Genomic DNA, 21,391 nt, shown 5'->3' on the forward strand with positions numbered 1-21,391 from the left:
GCAATACCTAGTACAGCTATTTGAAATGGAAAGAGGGTTCTTACCAGATACCGATTAGACATTTCCACTTTGCTGTAATTTGTTAAAAGCTTCTATGACGTCCGTCCTTTTTAATTTATGAATAGGTAGGTCATTGAGGTATGGAAGAGTACAACGGATATTCAGGTCATTCAAACGGCGACGGCTTCACTCAACAAAAATTAATGTAATGTGTTCAACCTCTTGAAGACACTTAGCGGCGAACTTGTTCATGCGCAAAATTCGTGGTACTTTACCTTGGATATTTGTTTCAGACGACTGGAACTGATAGAGCACAATAAGGTATGTTAAAGTTGTCCCTATCAACTATAAAATGCAACAAAGATTATAATTTTTATTTATTTTATGTTGCCTTACATAATTACAAACCTTTGGTATTAACTGAAGGTTAACGTCGAAGTACCCTAGGGGTGAAATTTTCCGTAAATTCCGCATCGTATCCAATGCTAATAACGTGACCTTTGCAGGAGACGAGAGTCGCCATCAATATGTTGTCATGCACAGGTTACTGAAACAATTCTATTGCAATCAGTAACATACCTGGTTTTGCAAAGCACTATCAGCACTATCGATGTTGCCAAGTGCTGTGGCCACTTTCCTAGCCTAAGACAGAATTAAGAGTAATTATTTGTGATAGAATTGCTTCATCATTATCACAATTGACATACATTGTGGTACATGTTAGAGGGACTGTAGACGATGATCCAAAGCAGAATGATCCTGGAAATCATGCCAACAATAGCAATTGTCTGAGGTACACTGGTCATTGAAATGCTGTTCACGAGGTAAAAGGATCGTGCAATAAACTCGATGAAGAAATGGGTGATGGATTCCAGCAGGATCAGACCAAAACTTGTGTTTATCAGATCGACTACATCGCCGATCAATGACAAACTGCACTTCCAACTGCGGAGGCGTTTACGGTTCATCTTCTTACAATTCCTCTGAACATCTAGTCGAATCTCTTCGTAGAGCAAACAAGTCAGCCAGACTGCAGAGCAAAACAGAACCATTGCACTGATTGGTACTACTTTGGCCAACATGGCAACAACGGCCACGAATTTTTGGTATGGCGGTTGCATGGGAAAGTCTGGCAACATGACTAGTAAGTTGTAGACTATTACACCGATTTCCTGATTAGGTTTTCAACTGTTTAAATAAGAACACAGAAATCAATTTTGTAATCTATACCATTCCAATGGGAAAGAATCCAATCAGTATGAATTTACGTAGTTGTCCATGGTTGATTCTATAGGTGCAATCAAGCACGTTCATCAGCTTCCACAGACGCAGCCACCTACCCTGGGCAACGCAGAAAAAGGCTGGAGAAACAATGGCCATGAGACAAAAGTGGTTAGCATGGTCGATTCTGACATTCCAGCTATACGTGGCAGACGATGTGTTTGAATCTTTGTTAGCAGACAATACGGAGCTATTCAAGAAAGTGATGTCAAAGCTAGCCCATTGGAAAATCAGTAATACTGCAAGACCGTATATATAACTGACTTTTCGATACTCATTCCGGATAGGTTCGAGTTCAATGCCTAAAATACGTAACCAGCAGAAGAGAGGTTTGAAACACCACGAAATGTCACGAATGGGAAAGAGACTAGGGAAGTGGACAACTTTGTTCCCGACCATCCTGGAAGGACGACTGAATAACGGAATACTAACATCATCTTGGCAATAGGTATGGTGCTAATGGTAGTCCTAATAATGTTATTCGGGCGTTGGCAATCGCATTTCCTGCTGCGTGCAGACGATGGCGATGATAGTAGAGAAAACAAATTTAGTAATGAAGGACAAATTGAATTGGACACATTATGGATAATTGGAAGTCATTACTAGCAACACAAATTTTTATTGAAAACACTCAGATATAACCTTTCACCTCCTGTTATTTTCCTTACCTAACCCATACATGTATGCCTTCCGGGCTTGCGATGATGTAACAGAAAAAAGTGAAAGTACCCGCCTGGGGAGGGGTAACATAAATAAAGTAGGGATAGGGTATCAAAGATTAGGTTATCTAGTTCTAAAAGCAAATAAAGAAAAGCAAAAGTAACTTCTCATGCCCTTTTCTTTGACATACATGAGTAGTATATTGAATTGTAAAGAAAAAACAAAATTAATTGTGGTATTGAAGACGAGGCCCCTTGTATTTGCGTAGCTATACAACTACAAAGAAGTGAACCGCAAACCAATTACGAAACATAATGAACGATTGAACTAATGTATTTTTGCTCGTTCCTATACTGGACTTGAGACCATATTAAATATAGGCACTGTGCATTTAGACTTATGTATGTTATTTGATCTCTAATAGTAGGTCTCTCTTTCAATCCAGCCACCTGGATTGCTACGAAGAATTAACTTGCGAGTTTCGTCGTACACAAAAATGAGGAGAGAGAACGGAAGAGCCGGTCCCCACCAGTTGATCCTGGATGCACAAATCAAATAATCAATTAGCATCTAGTCTGGCTCAATCGAAAACAAAATGACTCACTTGAGCGGGTACATGCGAAGACCCTTGTCCATGCCGGGCGTGTAGCAGAGGAAGCAAGCGACAGCGGTCTCGAAAAACAGACCGAAAGTAAGAACGTGATTACGCATGCCTTGCTGGAAGAGTGAGTTGCGTCTGGTTTTGCAAATGAGCAAATCGGCCCATTGGACAATGACGATCGACACGAAGAAGGCAGTGTGGCAGGTGTACTCGAGTTGTTTACGGGCATCGTAGGTCTACGGGAATTGATTTAACGTGTTGTTTTTTTTTTAAATCGTTAACAGTTGTGAAACTCAGTTAAGTTTCAATTTACCCATTCCTGGCCGTATGAATCTTCGAGATCGTTAACGGAGCGGGAATCCCATCGTTTACGGATGCCCAAAAGCAAGTCGGGCTTGAATCCGTTTTCAGCCATAATGACAAGATAGGTGAAGAATCCGGCCGAAGCTTGCATCATACCAATTTGGCCGTAAGCCATTGAAATCAATCTAATGGATAAGGATGAAAAAATCAAAGGTAAATTAGAAAAATTTAAATCTTTTTTACACACAATAATAACAATTTACCTTTCGTTCACGAGTTTGTCTGTGAAAGGATTACGAGGACGGCGTTTCATGATGTCGGATTCGGATTCTTCATAGGCAAGTGAAATGGCTGGGACCTGAAAACGTTACAAACGATAAGTAAGTAATTGGTTAATTTAGTAATGTACGGGAAAAATTCGTTACCATGTCGGTACCCAAATCGATACACAAGATGGTGACTGTGCCAAGGGGCAGGGGGATGTCGAGAAGGATAAACATAAGGAAGGGCGAAATTTCAGGAATGTTTGATGTAAGGGTGTAGGCAATGGACTTCTTCAAATTGTCGAAAATCAGACGACCTTCTTCAACACCGGTAACAATTGAGGCAAAATTATCGTCCAACAAAATCATGTCTGCGGCCTGTTTGGACACATCAGAGCCGGCGATACCCATGGCAACACCTGCGTATGAATTTACACAAATTCAGAATAACCCTTTAAAAGAAACGAGAATTAATAAGATCATACCGATATCGGCTTTTTTCAGGGCAGGTGAATCGTTGACACCATCACCGGTTACGGCTACGATGGCTCCTCCACGTTGGCAGCCTTCAACGATAATCAGTTTCTGTTGAGGTGACGTACGGGCGAAGACGATCTCCGTGTGATAACGAAGGATGTCGTCGAGTTGGGCGGGAGTCAAGTCACGCAAGTCACCACCGTGAATGACGGCAGCTTTGGCGTCTCTCGGGTTCACTCGATCGACTGGAATGTTTAAACGTTCGGCAATGTCTTCGACAGTTTCGCTCTCCTCTGAGATGATGCCAACAGAACGGGCGATGGCTTTGGCAGTGATGGGATGATCACCAGTAACCATGATGACTGTTTTAAATCGAAAGTTAGGTAAATCATGCCAAAATTCTGAAAACAATTTGAATTCAGTATTACCTTTAATACCAGCCGAGCGGCATTTGGAAACGGCATCGGGGACAGCAGCACGTGGAGGATCAATCATGGACATGAGTCCAACGAATCGCATTCCACTGATTGGGAAGTTGACCTCATCGGCATCGAATTTGAACCCTTTTGGGAATTGATCCAATGGTAAATGGAAATCGCAGAAACCGAGGACTCGTTCGCCAAGACCTCCCAGTTGCATGTAAGCCGTGTTAAAAGCATCTTTCAACTCATTGTCCAACACTTTCTCTTGTCCATTGATATAAATGGTCGAGCACAGATCGAGGATACGCTCAGGGGCTCCTTTCATGGCCATAAAGTAACGGCCATCATTTTTATCTTCATTTTCGTGGATGGACACTTGATATTTGTTGGACGAATTGAACGGGATTTCACAGACTTTCTTGTTTCGTCCGCGAATGCTCATGGCATCACCGGTAGCCAATTCGACGCATTTAAGCAAAGCGGCTTCTGATGCGTCACCATTGACTTCACGTTTCAAAATAGGCATGCTTTGTTGACCCATTTTGAATTCAGCACGACTGCACAAACAAGCGACGCGACATAGAGCTTTCCATCCGGAGCTTGTTTTGTCATATTGGGCACCTAAATGATCAAAAATCGTATTAGAAACGAAAGCTCAATGGAGCGTTTTCTCGAATAAATTACCAGACTGGTTTTCACTGGTATCGGCTTCAATGATTTGGCCATCGAACCACATATGGGCGACAGTCATTCGGTTCTGTGTCAAGGTTCCAGTCTTATCTGAGCAGATGGTCGATGTCGATCCAAGCGTTTCGACGGCCTCCAAATTCTTGACGAGGCAATTCTTTTTGGCCATACGTTTAGCAGTGAGTGTGAGGCAGACGGTGACAGTGGCAAGGAGACCTTCGGGCACATTGGCTACGATAATGCCGATCAAAAAGATGACGGCGTCCAGCCAGTTGTAGCCCAAAGCGAGAGCGATGATGAAAAAGGAAACTCCCAAGAAAACAGCCACACCCGTAATGATGTGAATGAAATGCTCAATCTCTTTGGCAATTGGGGTTTGTCCAGAGCTCAGGCCGGAAGCCAATCCAGCGATACGGCCCATCACTGTATTATCACCGATGCTGATAATAATAGCTTTGGCAGTACCTGAAGAAAACAAAACCAATATTGATTAATTTTCCTATTAAGAATAATATTTTTTTTAAATGGATGTATACCTTCAACAGCGTTGGTGGAGAAGAAAGCCAAATTTTTCGTCTCCAATGGATTTTCATGGGTGAATTCAGGCCCACGGCTTTGAGGCTCGGATTCGCCCGTCAGTGAAGAGTTGTCCACTTTGAACTGGCGGGCTTCGATGATACGAATATCGGCGGGAATACGATCGCCGAATTTCACTTCAACAATATCACCGCGGCAGACTTCCTCGGCTTTCACTGTTTGTTTCTGGCCATCGCGAATGACGAGTGCGGATTGCGGAACCAAGTTCTTGAAGGATTCCATAATTTTCGAGCTCTTGCTTTCTTGATAGTAAGAGAAGCAGCCAGTGACGACGACCACCGTTGTCAAGACAATACCGAGGTACAACTATCGAAAAAAAAAAAAAATCAAACAATTAATTGAATTCAAATTTTAATAATCCGTGTGAGACTTACGTTGTCTCCGAGGATGTCGGGATTCTGGCTGAACTCGATAGCGTATGCGACATAGCAGAGGATAGCACCAACCCACAAAAGCATAGAGAAACCACCGAAGAGTTGTTTGCAAAATTTAACCCATTCTGGTGTAGTTTTGGGAGGAGTAAGGCAATTGGGCCCGTCGCGTTCCAAGTTGGCCTTGGCTTGTTGTGACGACAAACCCTAGTCGTAAAAATAAACATAAACAGCTTGTTAAAAAACTGGTTTGCGGTTTTTAAAAGAAAGTCCTCGTGAAGCCAGGATTATGAAAAACGGTCTTACGGTCTCCGGGTTAACATTGTGTCGCCTGTAGAGTTCAGCAATTGGAATTTTGTGATCATCAATCTCCAATTCTTGCTTCAAATTGTTCAGATCCTTTGCTTTCGTAGCTTTAGCCTAACGAACACAGATAAAAGAATGTCACAAAATGTCGGAAAAACTAATCACGCGCTTGTGTCATGCGCTACTGACGACAAGCAACGACTTCGTAACGATAACGATTTATAAATTCTGTGCTCGTAATCAGCACGTACCTTTTTGCCCATTTTGGTGGTGGTGAAAAATAAAATGCGTCGTTTTGTTTCAGAGCCAAAACAAATCAACAGCCGCCCCGACTGCTGATCCTACAGGCAAAACTGGCTGCTTTCAGAAGAGAGCGAACAAGCAAAAATCTAAAGTAGACAAGAAATACGATAAGATTCGGCAACATTCCGCGCTTGCAAGCAGAAAAAAGAGACGCCGAATAACAGAAAGGGCGTGGAGAGAGTGAATAAAAGAAGAAGAGAGATGTGGTTAAGTGGATATTGACCCCAGCGAGACAGTAACCCCCCTCCACAAGTTGCTCCAGTTCAGCGTGTTTCAAACGTTCTAATTGCTTCCGGTGAATCTCAAATCACACTTGATTCGTCTCAAGGTCGTCACCATGCGGATAATAACAACTTAATCTGTTATCTTGCATTCTGTTTGCATTACTAGTGGTGCAACACTCGGGGGAAAAACACACGTGTAGAATGGAAAAACCCCGAACACAATTCGAAAACGGGACAAAAGTAAAAACATAGCCGCTAGGTGCAATTTGCGTTGAAAAGATGCTTGTTTGCGTGCCTGGAACCGAAAAGAAAACCTGTCCAGCAGAGGCCAGCGCACTACATAGCCATAGAGCGGGAATGCAAATGCACAGCGCCTTTCACGTTTTTTTTTTCCTCTTTGAAATTCTGACCCGCATGAAAGCACGTTCATGTTATTGTAATGCGGCATTGTGAAAGGACCTTGTCCCGAGGTGAAAAAAATTAATAAATAAATCACAGCGTGAACGGCTTAATTACGTGCAATCCGCATGGATCGGCATGGCCCAACATTTCGTTTCTAGCGCTAACCTAAATTTCTTTGGAGCATTGCACGAGAGGGACTGGTACATATCTTCTTGGAAATACCACATCCCAATGAAAATAAATATTTTGACACGCACTAAAAAAAGAGACTTTCTAACGAGCCAAGGTCTGCTGATGTTTCACATTTCAGACTACTGCCTACCAGCCTGCTGGATATTTCTTTTTTCACGGATTACAAAAACTAGGTTACGGAGAGAAATAGAAAACAAAAAAACCCGCTACATTATGGCGGCCCTGTCCTTGCTGCGGTGCCAGGTACTGTGCGGGCCACAACCAAAACACACGGCCCGTGCCCCCCAACGATGCCCATAGCGCATGGAAAAAGGGTCAACCACTGGACAAGGCTATGGAATTATTACACAACAATAAACAAACACAAACACAAAGAAAAGGGAAAGAAAGAAAAACAGAAATAGCCTACCTGAACACACACTGGTGCAGAGGACCGACGGCGTCGTAGTGCCCCGATGTTAAACCCCGACGTTCTCGGTTGGAACAAGCCGGTCCTACTAAGCCGTGCCGCCCGTTCGACTCTCTAATTTATCCCTTTGGTTTCACCACCCGAACGAGGGCCCTGCCCTCTGGTCGGATACACCTCAGTCTCAAATCTACGCCCGCCTCAATCCGCACTGACAGACGACACAGTTCCCTTTTCTCATTCTCGTTCTAGTCCACAATAAGTGGGAGGAGCTGGCCAGGCCCGGGAAAACATGTATTTCCCACTCTCCATTTGAAATACATAGCCCTATAGGGAGCTTAAAATTTGTTAAGTGGGAGACGATGATGGGGGAGGCGATTGGGAGGACTGTGGCATATGCTAGCCGAAATCGAAATTGATCTAAAGTGTTGCAACCGGTCAATCACGCGGCCCTTCCGACCCTCTCCGTTGCGCCTATCTTTGCGATACGTTATTTTTCCTCGTTTATCTCACTCGTTCGCTCATCGTACACAACATTTTTTTTTAATCTTTCGCAGCGTGAAATAACGAAATGCTCCCGCCAGGACAACCTCGTTATATTTTCATGAAAGTCTGTGGATTTAGAGGGCCGAGGTCTTTTAAAAGAATGGAAAAATATATACGTTTTAAAAAAGAACAAGACTAAAATAAAAAGAAAAAAAGAACCTCACTCGTTGCGTTGCCTCAAGAGAAAAATATGAAAATGAAGAAAGACGGGAAAACAAAAACAGAAATAGAAAAAAGTCTCGCAGCAGCCGAAAAAAGATATTGCGCCATCGCTTCCAAATCCTAACAGAAAAAAAAAATGACAGCTCACGAATGACTAGCTTTTGTTTTGTTTGGGCTTTTTTTCATTCCACCCTTTCAGTCATGTCAAAAGTTGTTGTAGGACAAGTTGGAGGCTTTCTCGTTTTTGGACGAGGAAAAAAATTGGGGACACGGAATTTTCTGAAAAGATTTGGTTTCGCTGGAAAAGAAATTAAAACAAAACTTTCGAGAAAGAAAACGAACAAAACAGGAGAGCAAATATGCTGCGAACGGACACCTTGATTAAGTCAGTGCCGTAGCGATAAAAGATCAACCAGCTACAAGGCCTTTGTCCCGCTTTCTTCTAACCGTGCTCGTACCATGTTTAGACCTAAAAACAAAACCAAAAACTAGTCTTTTCTTTTTCCAAGGTACGCAAAAAGAAACAAAAGCCTCATCGTTGGAGCGAACTAGAAGAAACCGAATCACGCATACACAGCGTCTAGTCTCTCGTCCCGATTGAAAAATCTCAACGTAAAAAAGTAGACCGGTCGAATTTATTCGTTACCACGTCCGGGGCAAAAGCTGCTAAAAAGACGAGAGTTCCCTCTCTCTCTGCCGGGAGGAACGAAGCGTCGGGTTGCGCAATATTCAAGCTAGCGCATTCACTCTTCTCCCATCTACTTGATCTCAATTTTCGTTTCGTTCGCTGTATACTCTGCCAGCGTTATGTTACCTTGGCACTTTTGGGTTTAACGAATCTACTAGACACAAGGCAACCCAGCCACGCAACCGCCCTCTTTGCTGTAGTTTGGTAGTTAACGTACTTTCTCCTTTGCAAGCGTCGTCTCGTTTTTTTTTTTGTCTTTTTTTACTTTGACCTAGTCAAACATAAACGTTGTCGAATTTAAATTGTTTTTCAAGTTGGGACGGTTGGAAGGCCACGAGGACTTACGCCTCAGGTACAAAGGGCTCAAGACCATGTCACGAAACACGGGAATATGATAAAAAGCTGGGATTAACCTCCGCATAGGTGAGATAAGATCGTGTGTGATGAAACAGCGGGTTGGCCTCAATTTTTACACGTGAAAATCAGATCGTCAAAGCGGTTGTTTTTACAATCAACTTTGGCTTATATTCAACAATAATATGGACATGGAGTTTGGAAACAGAAGCGAAACAAATGACAAACGATAGAAGTCTACCAGCAAAAGAATAAAAGGGAAAGGGGAGGAAACAGGTGGAACTGGAGACAACATTAAAAAGGACAAGGTTGTGGGGCAAAACATGATCGGCCAAACAGAATGATAACAAATTCGCTCCGAATCATTATAAGGCAACGAACAACGACGAATACAAACCACCGGCGTGAACGCATCAATCACACTGGTTTTGGGAATAATCGGGAGTCAGGGATTACGGAGCGCAAAAAAACAATTCAATTTTTTGGAATCTTTCAATCGCGGATTTTCTCGTTTGATTCTTCGTACATTTTTATTGGTTGAACGCAACGAAATGGCGAAGCAATCCCATCACTTCAGAGCTCTTCTCTTAGAGCGACGATGCTGGCTTTCAACAGCTGAGAGTGAGTCTGCATTTTTAAAGAGCTCGAGTTAAAAAGATTTCAATGAAAAGGTAAAAGGAGTCGTTACGTTTGCGTGTTTCAATTCCAGTTCGCATAGTTCGACGAGGTTCTTCTTGATAGCGGCCACCCTCCGTACTTTGAAATCGATTAATTCTACATTGATAAACGAAATGGAAATTTGTCAGCCCGCAGCCATCAAACGTCCATATATTATGGGACAGGTTTTTGTTTTATGTCGTCAATACCTTCTTTCCCTTTAGCGGACATTTGTTCAAATTTCTCGCAAGCTTGATGTTGGGACCATTCGGCCTAACGGATAGTTTAAGAAATTACGTAAGTAGGGCATTTGTTTCAAAACATTTTTGAATTTGATACTAAGCTTAAACGAATGAATTGCCCCAAAGCCTACTTACATCTGCCACCTCTAAAGCCTTTTGATAACAACGCAGCGTTAAAAATGAGACGAAGAAAGGTTAGTTCGCGTATTCACAGATAAGGAGGAGATTAACACGCAAAAGCGGAATCGCACGAGAAAAATCAGAAAGAAAAACTTACCGCGTGGACGTCTTTATTCTTAGCTCTTGCCTTCTCTAGTGCCCGGTTCGCCCCTTCATAATCAGCCAAACAACGAAGACGACGGTAAAGCAAATTTTTCGCTGCTGTCGTATCACGCATGTAATAGCGTAGCGTGTCCGACAGCTTCAGATCTTCATCAGTTGAGACTCTATTTTCGATTTTCTGCGCAGCAAGAAGGAAGGAAGAAATAAAATAAGAGTTTAAGTTCAACCACGAATAGACCTTACCCTGGCCTTTTCAAATATATCCGCAGTTTTGGTGGCAAAACGTTCTAATTGATTTGTGTCCGCTGTGGCCATTTCCAGTAAACACGAAGAAATTTTGATATAGTGGTCCGCCACATCTAACAGAAGATTCAATCAACTTGAGCTTGCAATTGTGTGACAAATGCAGCAATCAGTGTTTATAAACATACCTTTGTGAGCTTTGGTCATTTTGTCTGCCCTCAGAGTAGCGTCCTTCAACAGGGAATGATAATCTAAAAGAAAGCTCTTTTCCTTGTCGAAGAACTCGTCGACGTCCTTTTGTGTAGACCCGAGCAATATCTCATCAGTTGTTTTAGAAAAAGATCTTAGGAATGTTTCCAATTTCTCCTTTTTGTTCTTTCCTCGCACAGATAACTGTAAAAACGTTGAGATCAAAATGAATAAGAGTTCGAAACTTGCAACATGTTCCTTCTTACGTCCTGTTCGTATTCGAGAAATACACGGAAATTTGTATCAGCTCTGAATATGGGGTGATTAGCCAACCTGCACAAGAAAACTTCATGCATTGCAACTGTCTTTTTGAATGTTGCCAAGTATTCTCTATAAACCACAGTGAAATTAGATAAATCTTTGTTCTGAATTTAATTTTGATGACTATATTACGCCTCTAGCTCCTGCTTCATTTTCTTGAATTCCTCAGCTGTCATGGAACCCTCTCCTTCTCCAAGTTTCTGAAGCTTCTCCCTTGAACTATCAAAATCTGGCCGTGGAGGAGGTGGTGGGATCTATTACACAATTATTCCACATCAGATTTTTCACCTGTTTTTGTTTAATTATAAAATTATGACAACTTACAATGTACCCAGCATAGGACTCATTTTCTTCAAATCGATCATGTAGCCAAATGAACTCTTCATGTTGGCGAACAACTGAAAAGTCTTGCTTCGCAAAATCTTTCAAAGTTGTCTGTAAAACATTTGTGTTTAGGTAAAATGACTTGTTTTATATAGTTCTGATGTTAAAATACCTTGGTATGGACAGTAAATTTAACCTTCTCTCTTTCGCTGAGAGCATCTGAAATGTCAACCTGAAGTGTGTTGTCATTCAAGTCCACTGTTTCAGATCTTTCTGATTTTTTCTCCACATCTAAATGGTTGTTTGAATTTTCCTGTGGAAATAACATCAAAAATTTCAGTTTGGTATTGCAATAACAGTTGACTAGTCAGAACATTTCAACAAGTACTGATGTCCGAGAAAGCCAATCCCGAAAGTTTGTAAACCCGTGGCAATTAGTTTAACACGGACAAATACAACAGAATTCCATACCATGTTTTCCGATGAATTAATGAGATTATCACAATTAACAATAATATGTTTGGCTAAGACTGGCAAGCAAATTTTATGTCGATGGCTAAACGTCAAGAATAAGATCAGACGGCGGTGGGCGTGCTGGCCACAACACGCTAGCGGTGAAGAAAAGAACTACAGCCTGTTAACTGGAGTGAAGAAGTGAAAAAATATATTTTTCGAAAAAGAGGAAAGTAATATGCACATCAATTTACGCGTGTATACAAGTTCCAGCGACAACAACATTTCTCTTAGGAAAAGGTTAAGTTCCCTACAATACTTTGGGATGATATGCACATCGGTTGAAAAATCAATGTGCACTTGCAAGGCTGTACTTTGCAAAGATATTTTCAACATGCTGGGAAAATCCATAATTTGCGTAACGTTAAATATTTCGTATTCCAGAGCCGTAAAGCTGCCTATAAACCTGGGAAAAAGGGATAACAGAAAGACGCCAAAAGTTTTGGTAACGCTTTTCACTTGAAGAAAGTATGCCATAAAATTTCCCAAGCTCGTCGTATAACTTCGTTGCCAATGCTATTTGCTACAGCCAGTCGATGTCGAAGACCCCATGCTTCACTTACCTGTCGTTCAAAACAAAAGCCAGAATAGGGTTACAGCATCAATGTCTGTCTATACAAGGAGATACCACACAATCCTGCCATTCTTTCAGAACATAAACAACAATAACCTTGCCTAAAAACAAGCGACGCTGTTCGTTCTCAGAAGATGTATTGTCATTGGTTTCAATTGGTTTTGGCTATATTGTTATCGATGATGGGCCTAACTTGGTGAAAACCTGACAGCTTTCCCTAACGGTACGTATTTTTTCCTTTGGAAAAGATTCAATTTGTTTTTGTTTTATGAACTTTAATGCCAAACTCATAAAAAAAAAAGGCAAAACTATTGCTAGCTCATAGTTTTGGAATGTATTTGTGATTAGACGTCTTGGTAAATACCAACAGCGGCCCATGGTTATTTTGAAGCACCTAAAATTGAACGTGACGCAGTTAAAAACCACCATAGCATTCACTGGCATCTGGCCTATTGTTAGTCATCAGTCAAAAGAAACCCATGCGTGCGAGATCTCACAGACTAGGCTATATGACGTCGGCATATCTGACACTGCATATCAAAAATAGTTTTATGCCATACATCCAGCAACTCCTAGCATAGGGCCATATCAAGAGCGTACCCTTCCTCAAAATTGAATCACAGCGGAAAGCATTCGTGTTCACGCACAAGCACTTCAGCATCACTCTGACCATTTTAATGGATATGGATAAAGAAACATCCATCCCAAAAAGAAGCAGTTCAAAGTGGTGTGTGTTTTTCACCCTCCCAATATTCCTTTATGGTTTAGTGATGATAAAAACGTGTGATATTATCCAGAGCATCGTCCGACAATTAGCGGCCCCAATTGCCTGTTGTTCATAAAGATGCAACAAAAAACTCAATAAACTATCCTTAAAGCCGTTTTCACAAGAACTTTACAGTTGGTATTGCGCAATGCCTAGTTTTACTTACGTAAGCAGCAATGCGGAGGTCTTGGGCCCTGAATGGAACTGGTTGAAACTGCACAATTCAAATGGGATGCACGGCAAGCGATAAAATTCTAGCTGTCGAGTCTGATCATAAAACCGACAGGAAAACTTCTACCTGTAAACGATGTTTGAACTGCTGAAAAAACATTTTAACCACAACGTGGAAAGGCAGCCGAAACGATGACAGTTAGTCAACTTATTGTTAACAAGAATAAATTTCCTATTTTGGGAAAATATTGAAATTTATGCGTATTTTAACACGAATGAATATAAGCGAATAATGACTGCAAGTTCTAATCAAAGAGAAACGTAGCAAAATAAATAAGGTTGGAGGGCCACTTGCCAATTGCTTACGTACATGCCAAGGCAATAAAAGAATGGCAAGTCTTCTCAGATGACACTAAACGCATTTGAACGATCAATCAAATCAGTATGGCAACTAATAATGGGCCTCGTACTACCAGTCTAAGAGCACAGCTCCGAAATTACGATGACGGTATATGCGCCATTTGTCTAAATCCGCATTTCAACAAGTCACATCCCGACTGCGGTCACGTCTTTTGTTTTCGATGTTTGGTTGATTGGTGCCAGATCAAATTAGAATGTCCAACTTGTAAGCAGCCATTCAAGAACTTTCACCACGATATTCAAATTCGACCATCGTTTGACCAAATCTATACACCTGATCCTCCACCTGCCGCTGTTGAAAGTCAAACGCTCCAACAAATCAATTTATCGATCATCAGCGAAAGAGGTGGACAACTCCAAACGTGGATTATTAGCACTGCGAATCGCTTGGTTCTGTTACCAATGCCGTTATCATCTCACGAAAGGCTGAATGATCCTGATTTTCGGCTCTGGTTTGTGAACTTTTTGAATCGCGAGTTTAATGTTAGCGTCGTCGATATCGTCAGGAATGATCCAGCATAGTCAAAGCGAACAAATAAATGAACGTGTAGAATCATCCGATAAGGTATGAAATACAAAACTTGATACATTACTTTTCTAGTTTCATCGTAGCTTAATTTTCTTTCAATAACGATATATTGCATATTCTTGCTTCAGTTCCGAAACCCGATTTCGATTATTCCAAGCCCCTTCAACCTTTTTAAATGTCAACACGCGCGGGGACGAGAGGGAGGAGCTAGATCAAAAAGAGTAGACCAGGTAAGGAAATTTCCATGACAACCGGTTGTAGTGAAACATATCCTCATCATTCTATTATGATTCTTCTTCTTAGCATCTGCAGATAACAAAGCAATCAATAGTGACCATAGAATGCTCAATGATCAAGATAATGTTACCCAGAAATGTCTTTCACGACAGGTTATCTCGGAAACCAAAGGCCCGAGACCGATGACTTAACAAAAAAGTCTTCATGAAGCCAAGGCTAAGATTAGTCTTGTTTTGAGCCATGGTGAAGAACAAAGTGGATCCGGCTGTTTCAGCACCTAACCGTAATGTAACATGGTGTTTCAAGCCCATCTTTTTCTGGATGCGCATTTTTGGAATCGAGCTCTACGACAAATGTTTTAGATTTCGAAAAACAATCAACCTTTATGGTCTGCTTATTTTACTTACTTTTCAATGGGCGAGCGTTGATTTTATCGTAATCAAATTCTGGAAAATTTCGTTTCCATTTACCGACACGAACAAGGCGTTGAATATCTCTACGTCCACAACGTTAAGCTGGAATGCCAGAATAGATGCTGCTAATAATTTTTGTTTTATAGCCATTGTTTATCCAGCTTTTTTCTACGTTGCTCAGAACCGATGGCTACGTTTATGGAATGTTGTGGAAACATTTGATTTTGCTTACTGTAAAATCGATTACACAAAATTACGCAGGGCGTTACTTATCGGATTCTTTCCCATCCTAACGGTAGGGAATATTGTTCACAATTAAGTAATCCTACACAATTAGGAAAACTCAATTTTTAAAAACAGGAAATCTGCATAAGTATCTACAATTTGCTAGTTCTAGTACCAAACATCTCAAATGAATCCAAGTACAGGAAGTTCGTCACAGTTACTGCATTTTTCTCCAAGATTGTACCAATCAGTGTACTGGTTCTGTATTGCTCCGTTGTCTGGCTGACTTCTTTATTTTATGAAGGGATTCGAGAAGATGTGGACAATACCTGTAAAGTGAATCAAGAAAACATCCGTAAATGGAAGGGCAGTCTGGTTTTAGCCAGTGAGGTGGTTGAGCGAATCAACGAAACTTACGGACTCATCTTATTAATATCGATAGCTCACTTTTTTGTGGAATTTATTGCCCGTTCTTTTTACATCGCCAATAGTATTTCAATGACCAACCAACCCGACGTTATCACGGTCGTGAATGTGTCCTCAGAAGTCATTTTCCTCTGGTTCATGTTCTACAGCCCATCCAAAATTCAGTATCATGTACGTTACACTAGTAAATAAAATAAAACATAAATATTTACGGTGCTGTTGCGTTAGGCGAGTAAAGTGGCAAGTTCACTGCGAAAAATCGATACTACTGACCATCAGCTACAAAACCAGGTAGGTTATTTTCCCCAGTTGTTTACACATGAGTATACTAACGTCTGTTGACAAAATGTTGCCAGGTTTCTTTACTAGAATTGAGTATTGTCCAAAATTTGCCAAAACTATCAGCCCTGGGTTACTTTGATGTCAATCTTCATTTAATACCACAGGTATTCACGGAATAATAAAAAAAATAAATTTTGAACAAATGTAACGAGATATTCTGCACATTTTCTGTAGTTGATTGGGACTACTTTGACGTACCTTTTCATCCTCTATCAGTTCCATTCGTCGGAGAAAAGTGAATAGAGAAAAAAAAAAGGAATGTGTTTCGAAATGTCAAATTTATTAGGATCCATTATTTTTACTCTCTTGTGCCTGTAACAAGAGCAATATGCAAAAACGGAGTAAAATTACAAAACAAAATTTGTGTTTTCCGGCCCGCATTGTTTTGTGTATAGTCACGGGGATCGAGTTTAATACGATAAACATTGTGACAGTTTAATCAACAACACGTCGGGAATCTGACACTTAATTGATTTTTTATCTTGCCTCGAACAATCGTGAAAAAACAATCTGAACTTTTCGAATCAGGAAAATACCCACATTGTAACATTCCTGATGTCGTTGTCCAGCTTAATCTAGCAAAAATTCGGTCATGTGTTCTTGTCCCAATAATCTTGGGTAAAACCAATCTCGTAACAAGTCAATATTTACCTAAATGGTTTTGACGAATGCAAGTCGTCATACATAATAAAGTCTAAGTCCTTGTGCTCAAAATAAGGAAGAGCAGTTCATAAGTGTAATAGCCCAATTCTTTTTCATTTTCCCTGTTTTACTTCAGGTTTTACTTATTTCTTGTACACAGTCGTTTCAAATAAGTCAATTGCATTAGTGTTGAGTTGTTTGATAGAACTACGTTCAATCTTAATAGTATGGTAATAATAAACCATATTTTAACAATATCGCCAATCGGATGTGACATTCGGACGACACTTACGTGGACATTCAGCTGCTGTAGAGTTTTCATCCGCAGATAAACTACCGGTCATACCAACGAAGGCCCCACCTTTTCTCTGATTAGGAAATGGTCGGCTGTGCGGGAAATATTGGCAGCAGTAACTATCGTGAGCCACCTGATAAATAAAACCATAGCCTGTCATGTAAATCTTTTCATCCATCAAGACAATCAATTGTTTATTACCATGTTAGTTCTGGCGATTGGCCAAATGTAACGCGTCAATAAAGTTTGATCGTAATCATACTCATGCAAATGATTCCTTTTCAGCATTCTTCCTGCAACTTTGGCGATTCTTGAACGACCCTGGCCAAGTTTAACGCCCCACATACCACCAAGAATAGAGACACAATGCTTGGGGTGGTCTCTCATAACGTGAAACAATCGATTGCTCTTGAACCACTCACGAACGGCTTCCTCCTCCCGAGGTATAATCGGACTGTCTGCATCTCTCGACATGAAATCATCCACCATCTCGTCGAGTAGTGGTAACTATACCAAAACAAAAAAGCAAGCAACAAACAATATCAAAGACATGACAATGGGAATATAAAAAAAAAAAAGAAGAAAACTCGATATCTTTGATACCCATCGCCAAGTCATGGAGAAAATATTGCCTAAATTTTGATCTTCGATGACTTCGGTTGCATTGCAGAGGTCAATGTGATTTTCATTAAAAAATGTTTTGTGCAATAATCGCCAGGATTCGCTGCCCCTCGTTAGGTTGTGATAAATTCTCACCGTCCAACCTCAATGAACACGGAATCAAATTGTTTTAATTGCCCTTTTCAGCAGATAGCCAACGTTTCGTTAGTAATACGTAACGAATCTACTAAAACGTACCTGGGAAAATTTGAGGAATCTTTTGAGTTGTTTCTGCGAGAGGCTTCAAGTATCTGCGAGCCAAATTGATTTGAGCCAAATCACCGTACATTGAGTAGCCAATCACTTGTTGATGATGTCCTCTCTTATCCGCACGGTGATTGCAGGTCGAATTGAATCGCCGGGAATAATTAGCAGCCAATGGTTTCATTAGCTTTGGTAGACGGGGTTCGATGTAAACAATTTCTAGCTGATAGATTATTGCGTAACATGATAGGATGAGAATAGCCACAGCCACAAAACACAGAGCTGGGCAGCAACGACACCGACGACAGCGGTTCATCACTGGACAATCCACTTTCCACCTGTACTGCTAAAACTAGAATAAGCAATCAGTTGTAATTAGGTCAAGTATGGTGTACGTACCTTCTGGGTAGTCCCCTTTTTGTTTGTTCTGAACACTTGGTACGAAGGATCCCACTTGAATCAACATGGAGCCCCTATATCAAACTGAATAAATGGGAATTTTTTTTTTATTTTGATTAAATTAACTCCGCTTCAACGTGTTTGGAATGCGTGGCCATCTCTTCTGGTTTCACATGTCTCTAACAGAAATTACCCGGAGAACTTGAAATCATTAAAGCCATAAAAAACGGACTCAGTTCGATTTGGTTGACTGGCGCTAACGCAGCTGCTTATACTTACATCGTAAGCTAATATAAATAATGTTGTTACTGAAGGGCTATATTGGCGTAGCGAAGTAAGGCCCTTCTGTTGTTCCATTTTTCTTCCAACCGTTTCGCTGTACAGTCGATTACTGGCTGACACTAGTTTAAAAGAAGAACGTTTACACTCGAAATGGTGAACAGTGAGCAAGCCGTTAGATTGTTGTTAAGTCTAACCGTTGCAATTATCGTGTTCGAAATTTACACGTCTTCCATTCAACATCATATTTTCTACGCAAAACCGTTTTTTGGTACTGAAAACAGTGAGTCGAAAGGTAAGGTGGCCAGTAGGAGATTTGCTGTTTTTGGTTGTTCCACACCAAATAACTCAACTCACAGGGGGTTTGATTATGCATTTTACCTGCCTTTAACTGCCATGGCATGGAACAGAATCGGTTTCGAAAGTACAATTCTAATTATCGGTGAAAAAACGGAGTGGCAAACTCACCCAATTCTATCGTACGTCCTCGACCATCTTGATAAACTCCCGGATGTTACGGTGTTGTTCATTCCAGCCAAGGTGGAAAATCGAATGATGCTCAGCCAGACAGCCAGGATCTTTGTCGCCAATATGGATGATTTTCCAGGCAAACTGTCCGACTACATCATCACGACAGATTCGGATTTGTGGCCTCTGAAGAAAGAACATTTTATCCAACCAGAGGGGAGCAACCGGCCGTTAACTCTGGTGCACAGTCAATGCTGTGGCCCGTTCAAATTTGATGGACGAAACTATACAATGTTACCAATGAGTCATGTTGGAGCCAGTGCTGCAACATGGAAGGAGATTGTTAATTTCAATTCTTCTGTAGTGGCAAACGATTCAGCAAGTATTTTAGAATACCTAAAGCAAGTTTTTGGTGAACGAGTTCATCGACCTATAATATTTGCCTCAGAAGATTGGTACTTTGACCAAAAATTGATCAGCATCCGTGTCGATCAATGGATTAAGCGACAGCAGGAGGAAAATTGCACGTACAGAGTATCGGACCAGGGATTGAGCCGGATTGATCGCAGTTCCTGGAATCCGGATAGTATCCAACCCTCTGTTTTCCAAAATTATTATGATACACATTTACCTTTGGAGGGATTTAAGCCAGCAGTTTGGGAATCAATTAAGCCCCTTGTTCTTCTTATGTATAGTGAAGGCTCATCCCAAATCGAATGGTCCAATGCTTACGCAAAAAGGTTCCATGAACAGTTTATTAAATGGAGATTAAGGACTTCAAAATAAATGTCCTAAAAATACACTTTATTGAATTATTTTTCCTTGGCTGCAAAACTGCAACGATGTTTCATTTATTTTAAGTGGTAAGCTTAACTCACCGCATTCATCAAACTGTGTCGGAGAAAGTATACGCGATCTGCCCAATCGCAAAATGTCAAATAATTCTAAATTTTGGATGGGCAAGGTCATCCGAGTGGCGGCCTGATGATCAAAAGACGTTATTTTTAGAACAAGCTGCTTGAGAGATAATAAGTCACGAATAAAAATATTTAAAAAATTTTACCCTTATTTGCTTTGTTGCTGATTGGCGTTATGTCGCATATTGCTGTGACCGAATTCGATTAGCATGTCACTGGGAACACGTCAACCAACAATTGATCTCCTTATTTTCTTTTCGAATTGGAATCCAGGCTGCCCTTGAGTAATCCAATAAAATCTAATCTGTCAAATGTATAACTATGGTAAGATAACTGCAAGATGGACACTTTACCCTTTTGATTTAAGACCGAAAAGATGTTTAGTGACGTAAAGAGAGCATTGTCTAACGGTGGTGAAACTACTCGTATAATCGGGATTGTGCCAGACTGTGGTATGTAAAGCAGTTGTACTTCCCACATGGTTGGATGGTAACTACAATCAGAAAGGAATTCGTTTGAGCTATCGAAACTAATCAATGAAGAATTGACTTACCGGTCCAACACACTCGTAATCCAGACTCACAGTTTCCGGCATCCATGCCACTCTTGCTGGAATATATTCGACGTCATCGTCGGAACTAAGAGCATCTCAGGGGCATAGCATAGCAGAACAGCATTCGGCCGTCAAAGACGTGGCTGTTGTTGGACTGCCTCACGATATCGACGGGGAATATCCGTAGATATCCAAATGGATGACTAAAGTCGTCTGCTATAGTAACTGCCAAGGACTAAATCGACTTTACCAATAATAATAATTATCCATGTTTCAACAATATCGCCAATTAGATGTGATATTCTGAAGACAAGTACGTGAGTATTCAGCAGCTGCGGTGATTTAATACGCGGGCAGACTCCCGGTCATACTGTCAACGAAAGCCCCAGCTTTTCTACGGCTAGGGAAAGGTCGGCTGGGTGGAAAATATTGGCAGCATCGTGACCCACCTGATGAATAAAGCCATAGCCAGTCACGTAAATATTTTAATTAATCGAGACACTTAAATGTTTATCATTTAAATTCTGGCCAAATGTAATTGTGTGAATAACGTTTGATCGTTATCATACTCATGCAAATGATTCCTTTTCAGCACTCCGTCTGCCAGTTTTGCGATCCTGGAACGATTCTGGCCAAGTTAACGGAATTTCAAGAAAAATCAATGAGAATAATAATTCAAATTTTTTTATACTCAATGCCACGTCATGAAAATAATATTTCCTAAATTTCGATCCTCGATTATTTTGGTTGCGTTGCCTAGGTCGATGTGGTTTTCCTTGAAAAATGGTTCTTGCAACAGTTGCAAGGATTGACTTGTGCTCGTCAGGTTATGTTCACAATTCTCCCCGTCCGGCC

General features: G+C 40.9%; 6 protein-coding genes and 2 long non-coding RNA genes across 15 annotated transcripts; 3 read left to right on the forward strand and 5 right to left on the reverse strand.

Moving 5' to 3' along the window:
• Positions 1-95: 95 nt before the first annotated feature.
• On the reverse strand, positions 96-1,680 carry LOC123474779. 2 transcript variants are annotated; one of them, XM_045177425.1, is made up of 6 exons: positions 1,231-1,680; positions 708-1,172; positions 580-642; positions 409-498; positions 276-345; positions 96-184 (listed from the first exon to the last, which is right to left on the reverse strand). In XM_045177425.1, the coding sequence occupies exons 1-6, from the start codon at positions 1,678-1,680 to the stop codon at positions 171-173; spliced, it is 1,152 nt and encodes a 383-aa protein (XP_045033360.1). In that variant the 3' UTR covers positions 96-170. The 2 variants fall into 2 exon arrangements, with proteins under 2 accessions (XP_045033360.1, XP_045033359.1); XM_045177424.1 differs by having other exon boundaries at positions 96-189.
• LOC116928082 lies at positions 1,342-2,104 on the forward strand. The gene is made up of 2 exons (XR_004396948.2): positions 1,342-1,483; positions 1,569-2,104. It is a non-coding gene; the product is annotated as an uncharacterized LOC116928082 (long non-coding RNA).
• Positions 2,105-2,258: 154 nt separating this feature from the next.
• Positions 2,259-7,660, reverse strand: LOC116928070 (sodium/potassium-transporting ATPase subunit alpha-B). Its single transcript, XM_032935144.2, has 13 exons — positions 7,499-7,660; positions 6,220-6,357; positions 5,969-6,082; positions 5,666-5,869; positions 5,231-5,597; positions 4,692-5,159; positions 4,014-4,628; positions 3,594-3,947; positions 3,271-3,527; positions 3,109-3,203; positions 2,856-3,030; positions 2,546-2,778; positions 2,259-2,479 (listed from the first exon to the last, which is right to left on the reverse strand). Exons 2-13 carry the CDS (start codon positions 6,229-6,231, stop codon positions 2,359-2,361), a joined length of 3,015 nt encoding a protein of 1,004 aa, XP_032791035.1. The 5' UTR covers positions 6,232-6,357; positions 7,499-7,660; the 3' UTR covers positions 2,259-2,358.
• Positions 7,661-9,393: 1,733 nt separating this feature from the next.
• LOC116928072 (sorting nexin-6) lies at positions 9,394-12,135 on the reverse strand. 2 transcript variants are annotated; one of them, XM_032935146.2, is made up of 12 exons: positions 11,975-12,135; positions 11,676-11,816; positions 11,504-11,614; positions 11,312-11,433; positions 11,125-11,248; positions 10,858-11,062; positions 10,670-10,785; positions 10,422-10,604; positions 10,280-10,297; positions 10,112-10,175; positions 9,934-10,019; positions 9,394-9,872 (listed from the first exon to the last, which is right to left on the reverse strand). In XM_032935146.2, exons 1-12 carry the CDS (start codon positions 11,975-11,977, stop codon positions 9,819-9,821), a joined length of 1,227 nt encoding a protein of 408 aa, XP_032791037.2. In that variant the 5' UTR covers positions 11,978-12,135; the 3' UTR covers positions 9,394-9,818. The 2 variants fall into 2 exon arrangements, with proteins under 2 accessions (XP_032791037.2, XP_045033356.1); XM_045177421.1 differs by lacking the exons at positions 10,280-10,297; positions 11,975-12,135 and having other exon boundaries at positions 11,676-11,846.
• Positions 12,136-14,476: 2,341 nt separating this feature from the next.
• Positions 14,477-16,132, reverse strand: LOC123474784. The gene is made up of 6 exons (XR_006649878.1): positions 15,990-16,132; positions 15,769-15,920; positions 15,527-15,680; positions 15,121-15,451; positions 14,844-15,057; positions 14,477-14,782 (listed from the first exon to the last, which is right to left on the reverse strand). It is a non-coding gene; the product is annotated as an uncharacterized LOC123474784 (long non-coding RNA).
• On the forward strand, positions 14,954-16,562 carry LOC116928076. The gene is made up of 5 exons (XM_032935151.2): positions 14,954-15,421; positions 15,487-15,948; positions 16,006-16,068; positions 16,134-16,223; positions 16,294-16,562. Exons 1-5 carry the CDS (start codon positions 14,954-14,956, stop codon positions 16,360-16,362), a joined length of 1,152 nt encoding a protein of 383 aa, XP_032791042.2. The 3' UTR covers positions 16,363-16,562.
• Positions 16,563-16,833: 271 nt separating this feature from the next.
• Positions 16,834-19,206, reverse strand: LOC116928079. Of its 6 annotated transcripts, none has more exons than XM_045177434.1 (6): positions 19,067-19,206; positions 18,320-18,403; positions 17,915-18,258; positions 17,660-17,820; positions 17,258-17,563; positions 16,834-17,189 (listed from the first exon to the last, which is right to left on the reverse strand). In XM_045177434.1, exons 3-6 carry the CDS (start codon positions 18,234-18,236, stop codon positions 17,010-17,012), a joined length of 969 nt encoding a protein of 322 aa, XP_045033369.1. In that variant the 5' UTR covers positions 18,237-18,258; positions 18,320-18,403; positions 19,067-19,206; the 3' UTR covers positions 16,834-17,009. The 6 variants fall into 6 exon arrangements, with proteins under 6 accessions (XP_045033369.1, XP_045033370.1, XP_045033366.1 ...); XM_045177435.1 differs by having other exon boundaries at positions 17,915-18,263; XM_045177431.1 differs by having other exon boundaries at positions 17,915-18,266.
• LOC116928077 lies at positions 18,752-19,881 on the forward strand. Its single transcript, XM_032935152.2, has one exon. The coding sequence runs from the start codon at positions 18,752-18,754 to the stop codon at positions 19,850-19,852; it is 1,101 nt and encodes a 366-aa protein (XP_032791043.2). The 3' UTR covers positions 19,853-19,881.
• Positions 19,882-21,391: the final 1,510 nt, after the last annotated feature.

The sequence above is a fragment of the Daphnia magna genome, linkage group LG7 (assembly GCF_020631705.1).
Source record: "Daphnia magna isolate NIES linkage group LG7, ASM2063170v1.1, whole genome shotgun sequence".
Lineage (NCBI taxonomy): Eukaryota > Metazoa > Arthropoda > Branchiopoda > Diplostraca > Daphniidae > Daphnia > Daphnia magna.

Excerpts from the sequence above, each read along its gene's own strand:
- LOC123474779 (XM_045177424.1), bottom strand. The coding sequence starts at position 1,680 with ATGGTCGGGAACAAAGTTGTCCACTTCCCTAGTCTCTTTCCCATTCGT. Across the intron at positions 499-579 it reads ATAGTGCTTTGCAAAACCAG|GTCACGTTATTAGCATTGGA; the intron begins GTATGTTACTGA and ends TCTCCTGCAAAG. Across the intron at positions 346-408 it reads ACCTTCAGTTAATACCAAAG|TTGATAGGGACAACTTTAAC; the intron begins GTTTGTAATTAT and ends TGCATTTTATAG.
- LOC116928070 (XM_032935144.2), bottom strand. Across the intron at positions 3,528-3,593 it reads CCTGAAAAAAGCCGATATCG|GTGTTGCCATGGGTATCGCC; the intron begins GTATGATCTTAT and ends ATTCATACGCAG. Across the intron at positions 2,779-2,855 it reads ATTCATACGGCCAGGAATGG|ACCTACGATGCCCGTAAACA; the intron begins GTAAATTGAAAC and ends CAATTCCCGTAG.
- LOC116928072 (XM_032935146.2), bottom strand. Across the intron at positions 11,434-11,503 it reads AGTCCTATGCTGGGTACATT|ATCCCACCACCTCCTCCACG; the intron begins GTAAGTTGTCAT and ends ATTGTGTAATAG. Across the intron at positions 10,786-10,857 it reads AATGACCAAAGCTCACAAAG|ATGTGGCGGACCACTATATC; the intron begins GTATGTTTATAA and ends ATCTTCTGTTAG.
- LOC116928076 (XM_032935151.2), top strand. The coding sequence starts at position 14,954 with ATGGTGAAGAACAAAGTGGATCCGGCTGTTTCAGCACCTAACCGTAAT. Across the intron at positions 15,422-15,486 it reads GATTCTTTCCCATCCTAACG|GAAATCTGCATAAGTATCTA; the intron begins GTAGGGAATATT and ends TTTTAAAAACAG. Across the intron at positions 16,224-16,293 it reads ATCTTCATTTAATACCACAG|TTGATTGGGACTACTTTGAC; the intron begins GTATTCACGGAA and ends CATTTTCTGTAG.
- LOC116928079 (XM_045177434.1), bottom strand. The coding sequence starts at position 18,236 with ATGAACCGCTGTCGTCGGTGTCGTTGCTGCCCAGCTCTGTGTTTTGTG. Across the intron at positions 17,821-17,914 it reads GATTCCTCAAATTTTCCCAG|GTTGGACGGTGAGAATTTAT; the intron begins GTACGTTTTAGT and ends GTGTTCATTGAG. Across the intron at positions 17,564-17,659 it reads TCTCCATGACTTGGCGATGG|TTACCACTACTCGACGAGAT; the intron begins GTATCAAAGATA and ends GTTTTGGTATAG.
- LOC116928077 (XM_032935152.2), top strand. The coding sequence starts at position 18,752 with ATGGTGAACAGTGAGCAAGCCGTTAGATTGTTGTTAAGTCTAACCGTT.